Raw genomic sequence first — 12,180 nt, 5'->3', positions numbered from 1 at the left:
TCCCTTTCTCCTCCTGCCTTGGTTGGATGCGCTGATGGAATTCACCCTCGAGGTCCCCACACAGCCCTGGCCCGCCCCCCCCCTGCATCCTCTGTCCAGTCCCCGCCGGTTTGTTTCCAATGCATCAGCTTGGGGGGGTGGGCTAGGGTGGGGGTGGGGGAGAGGGCCAGGAGGTGGCACGTCCTGTGGCTGTTCTATTTCCATTTTCCTACTTCCTTTCTGGCCTCTGTCCTCCCTGTGTGGACACCTGGATCTCTCTGCAATGACATAAGCACCCATCCGTCCCAGTTCACTCAGCTCCACTGTGGGGACCTGCTGGGGGGACTGCCGGGACCCTTCAGAAAAGCAACAGCCAATAAAACCCATCTCCCGCACCACGCTCGCCTGTCTTCAGTCCACCTGGGGATCCAGGCCTGTCCAGACTCTCTCTCTGGAGCTTTCTGGGAGGGGCCAGGTCCAACCCGGTGCTGGGAGGGTTTGGCCCTTCCTTTCTGATCCAGCCAGTGGGGTGAGTTCCCAGGCGGCTGTGCCGATCTCTGAGGCTGGGAACCACCAGCATAGACTCTGAGCTCCAGGAGAACAGGTTGTAGGTGACGGGCTGGGTCACCTGGGAAAGTGCCTGGACATGTCCGGGCCTTAATTTTGGCATCACACAATGGGGTGGTAGTGTCTGACACCTACGACGTGGGTCTCTTAGGAAGACGAAACCCAGCAGCGCTGCTGAAGCACTGGGCACAGAGCCTGGCCTGCAGTAAGTGCACAGTGAGTGTTGGCAGAAAGGAGGAAACAGGGACAGGAAGAGAACGTGGGCGTGGGGGAGAAGGGCAGAGGGGATGCTGGGTGGAGGGGTGAGCTGCGGGCAGACCCTGGGCTACGGCCACTCAGCTCTGCCCGACCTGAGCCAGTGATGCGAGCAAGTCCACCCCGTGGGCCTCTCACTCGTGGTGTCTGGGGACTAAAAAGAACCTTCAGTGGCAGCTACCCAATTGCAGCCCCCTTGATTCATACACATGCAGACACATGCAGACAGGAAAGCATGCACTGGAGTGGGTGGCTGCCTCAGTTTCTCCAAAGCCCCAAGTCCTGCGGAAGCCGTCCTCCTAAAACGTTGTGTGGTGGACCCCACATTGGGTCCCAGTCTAGGGACAGGCTGGCCCCGCATCACAGGACACAGCCCCACAGCTGTTCACCCCCTGCTGCCTGTGCCGCCCAGGGCGCCGCCTCCCGTGGCCACCCTGGGGCTGCAGCAGGCCTGCTGTCTCGGGGTGTGGGGCTCTGTGACCCCTCCCTACACCCCCACGAGGCCTCGTGCTGCTTCCTGTTCTGCAGGCTCCTCCCAGCCCTTTCATCTGGGTAAGGTCGCTACTGCTGCTGGACCAGCCTACCCTAGGCCCTCATGTGTCTAAGAGGCAGCCCTTCCCCGTGGCCCACAAACGGCTCATGTGGGCCCGGCCTGCACCTCCAGCCGCCTGCCTTCTCTCCTTGGTTCTTGTTGCCTGAGGCTCAGGCTATGAGTTCCCACCAGGGCCCTCCATGTGTCCCCCACCCCCCTAGGTCCTGGCCCTCAGCCCATCCTGCCCCCAAGGCCTCACCAGCGGGAGACCCCACACCGCTTCCCCCTGGCTCTCCAAGCCCCGCAGCTGCCCAGCCCTCCTGCCAGAAGCAACTGAGACCCCATGATGCCGCCATAAATACGACCACTTTATTAACATACACAGATGAATACTGACGGCAGCACAGGGATGAAACCCACCGTCCATACCCAAATACACCGTGAGAAAGAGTGCCTCTTCCTGGGGCAGAAAGTGCGGTGGGCCCCTCCATACAGGTGACAGCCCCGAGTGAGGGAGGCAGAGCTGAGGCTAAGCTGTGCAACAGAATTCCTCTGGAAGGCGCACACCTAAGCACGCTCAGGGACCCGGGTGGCGCCTGGGTCTCCGTGGCTGCTCCGAGGCCCCCTCCCCCACCCCACAGCCCCTGGGGGAGTGAGGCCCTTCTGCCACGGGATCATCTGTAAGTCACCTTGAGAAGGCCCTGCCACCCCACAGAAGGGCCTGGACTGTGGTGGGTAGCATGACGGTCACCTCCACTGCTGGGCTTTGGACCCTCGGGCTCCTTGGGTGAGGGGCTGCCGGGGAGTGGGGGTGAGAGCCACACACACAGGATCCTCACGCCTCTCTGCACGACTTCCCACGGCAGGGGCAGCTCTGTCCTGGGAGGGGCTGATGGGTGCTTGGAGATCCTCCCCCCACCCTGGGAAGAGCAGAGGTCCATAAGCCGTGGGAAGTCCCTTCTTGTCAGCCAAGGTTCAGTGTCGTGTCTTCACAGCCCGGGGTGCCCTGCAGGAAGGGTGTCTGTGGAGGGGCCCCAGGAGCTTCGGTGGCCCCAGGGTGGGGCGCTCGGATCTCGAAGGGGCTGCAGCTGCCAGCCTAGGAGTGCGGGGTCCTGCAGGAGCGGCAGCAGGCTTTGCTGTAGTACCAGTGGCTGCAGAGGTTCACCTTGATGGCCAGGGCGCAGTTGGTGCCTGGCTGGTCCTGGCAGCTGTCGTCTGGGGAAGGGGGGTGGGTCAGAATCAAGGGCAATCAAATCAGGGGGCAGCCAAAGGGTGAAAACTCTTCAGGACCCCCACCCACCCCACCCCCTCCTCTCCTTAACTGTGGGAGCTTCGTCTGCCAAAGGGCGGCCCTGGCAGCAGAGCACCTGTGCTCAGGTGTGCCCTACATTTCCCTCTCCAAGTACAGGGGCAAGGGGCCTCCAGCTCTCTGCAGCTCCTTTTCCGACCCCTGCTCCCTCCCTAGGGATGGTTTGAACTGGGAGGGGCTGGGATTTGGAGGAGCTGCTGGTCTCACTCCCAGAGGCCTGAGTATCCTCAAGGGCCCACAGATGCGCCCCGCACTGGATATATCTACGGCAGAGCTCACCTCCTGCCTCTGCACCTGACGCCCACCTTGAGCCTTGCCCTTGTCCTTCTTCCAGATGCCCAAGCCAGACACCTGCTCCCGCCCTCCCCTCCTGGGAGCTCACCTCCCCGCCTCCTGTGTCCAGTGCCCGGGCCGAGTCATCCTGGATTGCTGGTCCCCCGGCCCCACAGTCGTCCTCCCATCCAAAGCCAACACTCTCCCCAGAGTACAGGTCTCAGCATGGCTGCGTGGGGCCCTCCAACTCCAGTCAGGCCTCCCTTGTCCCCCGTTCCCAGCTCCCCTCCCAGCTGGGCTCAGCCACTCCCGGAGGGAACCGTTGCTGCCAACGAGCCTTGGTCTGTGCAGCTGCCCGCCCCTCCCGGCGGATGCCTCTCATCTGCCCCGGCCTCCTCTGGGAAGCCCCAGCCCGGCCTACCAGCCTCTCACCTGGGGGCTCCGTGGGGCAGGGATCCAGGTCACAGTACTCCTTGCTTTCAGGCTTCACCAGTGGGTCACAGCCGCGGACGATTTCGGTCCCCTGGTAGCACTTCACGTCCCGCATCCTCATGCCTATCCCACAGGTCTTGGTGCACTGATGGAGAGAGACAGGTGGCATGGGGAAGCCCCCCATCTGGTGGGGCAGGGGCTCGGGCTGGAGGAGGGGGATCCTCACCATCCTGCACACCCCCGCCCACCCTGCCCGCCTCCCGGGCTGCGTGCGCCTGCGCTGACACAGCACACGGAAGCCTGTCGGAAACTAGAACCCGCAGCTTCAAGGCTGATTAAGGTGACAAGGAAGCACAGGGCGCTGGCAGGAAGTCAGGGGACTCGGATTCCCATCCCCACCCAGCACTGCCTCAGTTTCCCCCACTGCACATCGGGAAGGCCCCTCCTCCCTCAAGTGTCTCCCGACGGGCCTTCTGGTTCCAGCTTTCCTGGGTCTGTGACGCACAGTGTTTGTCGTGGGCCAAACGCATCTTCGGAGCCCCCACCCCCACCCTTGCTCCCCAGTCCAGATGTTCCCCTTGGAAAATCCCGCTGAGCTGTCCAGAACACCAGAGACATCTGCTGACCCCAATTACCCTGCCGTCCTCCTGCCAAGGTCCTACAGGCGGTGGCTCCCTCACTCCCCCTGATGTGGGTGACCCCACATCACCCGGGCATATCTGGGACCTGAGCCCTTGGTGCCTTGAGGTGGGTGGGGTGGGAGGCCCCAACCTGGGCCCACTCCCCGTTTCTGTTTGCAAAGGCGCAGGGAGAACTGATTAAGATTTGGCAGGGAGACCAGCACCCGCCTGCCTGCTCCAAGCTGGGGTTGGGGGAGGGTGGCCCAGTCTGGAGGAAGGAGAGGCTGGCTTGGCCCTGGCTGCCAGAAGACTATCAGCCCTTGGCAGGCACCCTGCAGAGCCTGTGGATGTGCCCCTGGAGACCGGCACGTCCCTGGCCAGACCTGGCTCCCGCTCCTCTGTCCCTGGGGCGCGGGCAGCTGGAGGAGCACGTGCTACTGAGCCGCTGCTGTACACCGGCATCGCGGGGGCAGCCACCTGGGCAGGAGCCACTGCCCCAACCAGGGGCAAAGAGGACAGAGATCCACATGCCCAGCGTCCATGTGCACCAGCCACCCTTCGTCCCACCCCTGTCACCTCATCAGGGCGATATGGGAGATGCCCCTCCCTCGGAGCTCCAGGCTGTCCCTTTGGGGTCCCCCCTTCAGGGCTCCCCTCCGTCCTGTGGCCTGGCACCCAGTGAGGCAGGTCCTGGTCCCCCTGCCCTGCACTTGCCCTCCCACCTCCCGTCCCCTCCCAGCTCCTCTCCCAGCTGGGCTCGGCCATTTCAGGAGGGAACCTTCTGAGACACGAGTTGGTCTCTCCAGCTGGTCCCCCCGGCTGACGCCTGCTCCTCCTCGAGGCCTGGCTCTGCCTCTGCCTCCTCTGGGAAGCCCCAGCCCCACCCGCAGCTGCCCCCTTCTCACGTGGAGGCTCCTTTTAGGGACAACTTGGAATGAATTAATGAGTGTTCTCGATCTTGAACAAGCCATGGGGTGTGCGGAGAGCAGAACCCCCATGCAGGGCAGGGCGAGTCCAGATGCCACCCTGAGTGCACAAAGAGCCCTGGGCCGGGGGGCAGGGGAACAGGAGATCCTGGATCCTCAGACTCTGAGTAGGGGCAGCATTCGTGGGATCCCCAGACTCCCCATCCCATATACTCAGAACCTTCACCTTGAACTCTTTGGTTTTAGGATTGGGCGCCCACCATCACAGTGGCCAGTGGAACCCTAGGATGGCTGAGACGCACTGTGGACATCACATCGGACGTCTGGGCTCCACATCCATCCGACCCCCCTTTTTATCACTTCACTGTTCAGAGTTGGCCCATGAGGAAACTGAGGCCAGAGGCGGCTGGGGATCCTGGGCCACACAACCTGGCTGCAGCACAAGGCCCCAGGGACCCCCGTCCTCCAGCCCATGCCTAGTGATTCTCAAAGACCCCTCTGAACCTCTCCACTGGTCTCCTCTCCAGAAGCTCATGGCACCTCCGGCTGGGGAGGGGCTGGGGACACAGGAACGGTGCTGCGGTTAGCGAGACATCGAGGGGACGCAGTGCAGCGTGTGATGTGAGTTAATGAAAACAGAAGTGCAGACGTGACTGCCTCTGCAGTAGGAAAGGCTGCAGGGGTGCTCACAAGCCCCCGGGGGCTCGGAAGTCGCCAGGAGCCTCCCCAGGAAGTAGGCACGAGAGCAAAGCAGCGGCACGAATTGAGGGGACCTGCTTTGCTCTGCCAGAGCACGGTGGCCCAGCCGCCACCCGCTGCCCCACCCCGGAGACCCGGGCTGCTCACCCACGTTGGCCCCCACCCTGGACCCTGGGTTGGGCTGGTTCGAAGCCTCCTTTCACTTGTCAGAGTCCTCACTGAATCTGGCTTCGGCTCTTGGACAACGAACAGACTTGGGCCCCGATGTCTGTGACACCCCTTAGTAGCTGTGGGACCCCGAGTGGGTTGGTTATCTTTCTGAAAGTCAGTTTCTTCCTCTGAGAAATGGGGAGAAGAGCCCCTCCTCACGGTGCTTTTGGGAAAGGGGAGACCCTTTGGGCAAAGTGCTGCCTATGTGGTCCAGGAGGTGAGGGCTCTGCTCTTGTGCAGAGGCAGGATCTCCACTCCGTCCTGCCCAACATTCCAAGGCTGGGGAGTTCTGGGACCTGAGAAGCTCACAGAATCGTGGGGGGCCAGGCCTGTATCAGGAGAGCTTGCTGCCCTTCCCCCAGCCCTGCTAGCGTCCTGACCCATGTCCCACCACTGCTCTGCATCTCTAAGTCCCACGTCCCTGCCTTGGCTGTAGCTCCCCAGGGGTCAGAGCTGTGTCTGACTCAGCCCCCATGCCCCGGTGCTCACCTGGGGTCTGTCTGCCTTGTGGTGAGTGCCAGGCATACCTGCTGCCAAATGCACAGCTTAAAAGGCCATAATTTGGGCCGAGCCCATGGCGCACTCGGGAGAGTGCGGCGCTGGGAGTGCAGCAGCGCTCCCGCCGCGGGTTCGGATCCTATATAGGGATGACCGGTGCGCTCACAGCGCTCACTGGCTGAGCACGGTGCGGCCGGTCTCAAAAAGGACAAAAAAAAAAAAAAGGCCATAATTTGAGGCTGGAAGTGACCAGGCCCGAAAAGGCCCAGGACAGGTACTACAGAGACCCCAGGGGTGAAGTCAGAGAAAGCTTTCTGGAGGCAGTGGCACTTGCACCAGCTGATTTGGCAGAGTTGAGAAGCTTTCTGGGGACAGAAAGCCCCTGACAGAGGCTGGGAGGGAGGACTTATAGGACATTTGGGGCAGGAGGGAAGATATCCTGGTGGGATCAGAGTTCAGGTCTGACATCAGGCAGCCTCAAGGGGCCGATGGGGTGCTCACCTCCGACCACGGGCTAGTGTACCACTTGAGGCAGGGCCTCTCGAAGCATGTGCTCTCCTCGGGGGGCTTGCTGGCCAGCCCACACTCGGAGCCACTGCGGGTCAGTGGCTTCCCGTCGACCAGCTCCATGCACAGCACCAGTCGCTTCTTCACACCACGCCCGCAGGTGGTATTGCACTGGGGCCGGGACAGATGGGACGGGTCAGTGGCCAGAGGCCAGGAGGACCAGGGCACACAGCACACCAACTGCGGTGGTGAGTTTGGTCACTGACAGTCGGGTGAAAATGCTTAGATCGATGGCAAATTGGCTGAGAACTCTGTTCAATAACCCTTTGGCCCCAGATGGATTCGATCAAAAGCAATTTAGCACGAAACCATCTGTTCTGAAGCAAATTGGTTAATGACAATTTGGCTGACGATGATTTAGCCAAAATCAATTTAGCAGAAAACAATTTGGCCCAAGATTATTTGGTTAATAGTGATCTGCCTGGAGCGAGTGGTTGAGAGCCGTTCATCTGAAATGGAAAGTTGGTGATGATGACGGTTTGGTGGGAACCAACTGGTCACGATAACAAAAGCAGGCACAGGCCCAGGGGCCAGAAGCAAATGCGACCCGAGATCCCTGTCCTGGTTTCTGCGTGTCAGGAACACGGGGGCCCAGGGTGGGTCAGGGCCAATTCTGTGCACATCGCTGAGCACGTGCCTATTTAGGAAGTTGTAAGTGGTTTTTCTACCTTTTTGGCTTTTTGTATTTCAAGGTAATTTTGAGTAAATTCTGCCTTTATAATTCGCAATTAATTCCTCATTTTTACCAGTCTGTCGTCATAGCCACTTGGCTGTCAGGCAGATTCCCTCTGGCCAAACGCTCTCCAGAAAAAGGGAGGTCCTCCCACAGGCCCCAGGGCACTCACCCGCTCCCAGTCCTGGGCCAGCCAGTGGGGGGGGCAGTTCTTGTCCCCACAGGGGTGGATGGCCAGAGGCTTGGGCTGCGTCTGGCACTGAGACTCACGGACCGCCTGTCCGTCACTGCTCTTGCAGTACACCTGCCTGATGGTGCGGCCTTGACCACAGCTCCCGCTGCACTGCAGGAGGAAGGCGTTGGGTGGTTAGAGGCAGAGGCCACTCCACAGGGCCCAGGGCTCATCCCCAAGGGAGAGGAATGGCTCCCCGTGCAGCGTGGAGAGGCAGTTGCTGTAGAAACCACTTTTAAAATAACATTCTCTGTTCTAATTACAGAAAGAATGCATGCTCAATGAAAAACATACAGAGAGAAAAGCACAACTAGAAAGGCCGGACTGTGCTCCCACCACCCAGAAGGGACCCCAGCCAGCATCTGAGCATCCCTTTCCAGAGAGACAGACAGACAGGGAGAGAGACACAGAAAGAGACAGAGACAGGGAGAGAGACACGGAAAGAGACAGAGACAGGGAGAGAGACACAGAGAAAGAAGCAGGGACAGAGACAGAAAGAAAAAGTTAAAGACAGAGAGAGACACAGAAAAGTCTATATAAAAGGGGAGCATTATGTCAGCCCCTTGTTTGGGGGCAAAGGTTTTGGGTCTATAACCACAGGGGAGAAAGGCCACTTAGGCATTCATTCCTCTCCCACATGTTTGCTCCAGAAAAATGGGGAAACTGAGGTGCAGCAACATAGCGCACTAGGATCCCCTCTCACCAGCCTCATGCCCTGGCTGCCCCTCGAGCCCTGCCCCGGCCCCACTCACTGGTCCCCAGTCGGAGACGGCCCACTGGCGGTCGCAGGGGGGGCCCGTGCAGTTCTTCTCCCGCATGGGTCTGGTGTTGGGGTCACACAGCTTCTCGTCCTCCGAGCAGCGGATGTCCCTGGTCACCACACTGTGCTCCCCACACTTGGCCCGGCACTGGGGGGTGGGGCGGGTGTGATGAGAAGCCCCGAGCTCAGAGCCTGCCGCCCAGGCTGCCGCCCCCATGCTCACCTCGGACCACGCCGACATCTCCCACTGGGGCCCACAGACCGGGTTCTGGCAGGTCTTGCGCTCCTCGGGCCGCACGGCCAGGGTCGCCTCGCACAGGTCGCTGTACACGGAGCTGTCGAAGCCGGGCGACAGCATCTTCCAGCAGCGCACGATGCGGGACTGGTAGCCCTCGCCGCAGGTGCGCGAGCACTCGCTCCAGCTGCTGGTCTCCCACCTGCTCGGGAGGAGACGGACGCCCCCTGGAGATAGGGCGCCCCGCTCTCCCCCATACGGTCCTGAATCCCAGCGGGTGAAGCCACACCAAGGCGGTGATGTCTACCAAGGGGGGAGGCTGTTGCCATGATGACCCAGGGGTCTTTAGGGAGCACCTGAGAGGGGGTGGGCAGGCGCCCTGGGTGTGCACACAGCCCGCCAGCCCTGGGACCTGCGCTGTCCCCACCGCTCTCACCCAGACCCACGGTCTTGTTACTCTGCTCACGCCGATGCCTCCTCCAGAGCGCCCTCCCCACCTGCCACTCCCTGCCCTGGAGATCAGGCCCCCCAGACCCTGCTGCATCACACAGGTGGCCGAGGCACCCCCACCCGTGGGACTCAGAATCGGGGCCTCGCTCTCCACGAGTGATGGAAATGGACTGGAGGCTCTTTCATGGGTCTGCGTCCAGAGGCAGCACACCAGGGGCAGACCTCTCCTTTCCACGCTCCTGGGCTGGGTGAGGTTATGAACGATACCCTGAACTCCCCGGGGAAGACAGACTATGAATAAGAGGTCCAAAGTGCCTGGGGACTCTGGGGGGAAGGGCAGGCCCCACAGGACCACACCCCCGGGCAGGCTGGGGCAGCCTCTGGAGAGAGCTGGGGATTTCTGCCCTTCCCAGAAAGATGCAGGGAACATGAGGCCCAGGCGGGGCAGGCTGGGAGGACGGCAGGAGCAGCCGTGCGCAGGCAGCCTGGAGTGCCCGGCCTCCAATGGGGCATTGCTCCAGCACCCCCGGGCTCACGTGGAGACCCTGCACTGCTCCTGTCCTGGCCACCACCAGGGAGAGGATGTGTTTAGGGCCCAGCCTCTGACGGCGTCTGTGGGCAGGACAGGAGCACTGGGGCTAGGAAGAGGGGGCCTCCACCACACCCGAGGGACAGCGAGTTGGCATGGAATTTCAGGAATAATTCCTTTTTGCTTGTAAGAATCTTGGATGCACCAAGTAGGCCTGGGGGCGAAGATAGCACTATCTGTGGGGTAACGTTGGGAATGGTTTCTAACTCTACACTGGCAAGCATTCATGGGGCACCTGCTGTGTGTGAGGCACAGTGACAGATTATACTGCACATCCTGGGGAGATGCTGAAGGACTCTGAGGGGCAGGGTCTCTTCACCCCTCCCTGCAAGGTCCCTGTACCCCACCCAGCCCAGCTCCAGCCAACACCCCACGTGGAGCCCCAGGTGGCGGGTACCTACCTGGGCTGGCATTCCCTCCCAGCGCAGAAGTTGTGGACGGGCTCGGGCCGGGTCAGGGCGTCGCAGTAGCTGCCGTCCACCTCGACACCGTCATAGCGGACGCACATGACGTACGTGGACATGACGCCTGGGTTCAGGGTGAGGGAAGGCCGTGAGCCACATGGACAGCAGCGAGGGGCTCAGAGTCCGTTGCCCCAGTTTGGGGAGCACCACGGCCACCCGCCTGGGAGCTGTCAGGAGCGCTCAGCCAGGACAGCACAGCGGGTCTGAGCTCTACCCTGCCAGTGTCCCTCCTCGTGTGGCCCAGGCTGGTGCCCAGTTCATGTGTCTCATCGCCGGGCTTTAAATAAGCGCAGACGGCCCTTACAAAGGTGCAGAGGCAAACATGTTCATTCGGAAACTGCCATCTGTGGGCAGCTGGGGGCATAACCTCACCCTCCCGGCCCTCGACAGCCCCTTAGGTGTATACTGGAGTTTTGGGGTCCCCCCGTCCTGTGGCATGCCGGCATCCTCATCAAATGTCCCCTTTATGCTCTCCAGCTGTGTTGGGGTGTGTGTACCTTCTGGGGCTCCCTGGTGCTCTGTGGGTCCCAGCGGGGGTCAGTGTGTGGGGTCAGCTCCCCCGACAGTGTCAATGCTTGGCCGCACCTCCCCATTCTCTTTCCTTCGTCCTGCCCCTGTCACTCTTCTGCACCGAGCTGACACACAGGCCGAGCTCGCTGGACAGTGGCTGGCTCCTTGTCCAGCGAGGAGCCGGGATGATTCAGGGAGAGATGTCAGCACGGGGAACGGCCCTGGCGAGGGGCTAGGGTTTGCTGTTGTGCACGTGCGAGAGAGACAGACGCAGGCTTCCTGCTGGTGCATGCACGGGAACAGCCCTCGCTGGATTGCCAGTCCCCTCAGGAGGAAATCGATCTCCCTGCACGAGGAGAGTCCCGGCCACCTTGCTCTCCGTCCCAACAGCGCAGGTCTGAACGCCTGCGGCTCCTGCCTCTCTAAGCCCAGCCCTGATTGAACAAGGCAGCCTGGGAGGCAGCTGACATGGGGGGTTTTCTTTTTTTCATGGAGAAGGGGCCAGGTGGCAATCGATGGCTTGTCTCCCGCCAGCACCGGACTGTGTCATCTGTGGTCTTCTTGAAGGGGAGGTGGGCTTCCTGGCCAAGTCTGCTTGGAATGTTCCAAGCCTCAGAGACATCAGCTCTGGGGCCCAGGGAGGTGGGGGGTTGGGGACTTGCAGACCCCCACCAAGTGCCTCGTCATCAAGTGGAAACACGGTGGGTCCTGTCCAGAGAACCTGTAAATCGTCCCAGCTCAGGGTCTCCCTGGTGGGTGCCGTGAACAAGCTCCTCAGGCCTCGGCTTCTCATCCCCAAAGTGGGGCCCTTCCAGAGGCTGTGAGAATCAAGCTGTCGGTTTTCTGGACACCCTCTTCGTTACGCCACTCTTGAAAACTGTTTTTCAAAACTCCTCAGCCTGGAGCCCTTCTTTCCAACACAGGTGAGCGAGCAGCCCCAGCACGTGGAACGGCCCCGGCAGGCTCCCTGCACTCCCCTCACTGCCGTGCCCTGGAGGGGCTGAGGGACAGTCTGAAGATCCCTGCCTGTGACCCACGCTGAGGCCACACCAAGTCACCTGCACTGCTACCGCTTCATGAGAATGTCTCTAAAGAAAAAGAAATAAGGTTCCTACTGTGGCTGGAGCTTGGGGTGTGGAGATGCACCCGGTCCAGCAGCCTCTGGCAGGGGCTCCTGGCAAGGCACAGGGTGGGGAATAGGGCCCCGTTGTGTGCTGGAGACCCTTCACCGGACATTTGCACAGGCAACATGGGCCACGTAAGGTGTGTAAACCCCTCAGCACCCCACAAAATGGGATTTGCAGAGTAGTTGCAGCCGCGAGCATCGCAGTTGAGCACTGAGAGTGGGTGAAGCCTGAGCTCGGTGGCGGAAGGCTGCCCTGGGAGGGACGTGGGCAGGC

The 12,180-nt window shown here is 61.3% G+C and overlaps 1 protein-coding gene across 1 annotated transcript in view; it reads right to left on the bottom strand.

Annotated features, from left to right (window-relative positions):
* Positions 1-2,266: 2,266 nt before the first annotated feature.
* The window catches only part of ADAMTSL2 (ADAMTS-like 2), a 35,689-nt gene continuing 25,775 nt past the window's right edge, over positions 2,267-12,180 (bottom strand). The window contains exons 13-19 of the mRNA XM_008580678.1: positions 10,208-10,334; positions 8,756-8,969; positions 8,525-8,680; positions 7,713-7,883; positions 6,802-6,978; positions 3,348-3,492; positions 2,267-2,548 (exon numbers count right to left, since the gene is read on the bottom strand). Coding sequence (XP_008578900.1) covers positions 2,430-2,548; positions 3,348-3,492; positions 6,802-6,978; positions 7,713-7,883; positions 8,525-8,680; positions 8,756-8,969; positions 10,208-10,334 — 1,109 coding nt within the window. The 3' untranslated portion in view covers positions 2,267-2,429. The remainder of the gene's footprint in view (positions 2,549-3,347; positions 3,493-6,801; positions 6,979-7,712; positions 7,884-8,524; positions 8,681-8,755; positions 8,970-10,207; positions 10,335-12,180) is intronic.

Source organism: Galeopterus variegatus, unplaced genomic scaffold, assembly GCF_000696425.1.
Source record: "Galeopterus variegatus unplaced genomic scaffold, G_variegatus-3.0.2 Scaffold2145, whole genome shotgun sequence".
Lineage (NCBI taxonomy): Eukaryota > Metazoa > Chordata > Mammalia > Dermoptera > Cynocephalidae > Galeopterus > Galeopterus variegatus.
Note: the sequence above shows the minus strand (reverse complement) of the source record. Positions and strands in the feature narration are given on the sequence as shown.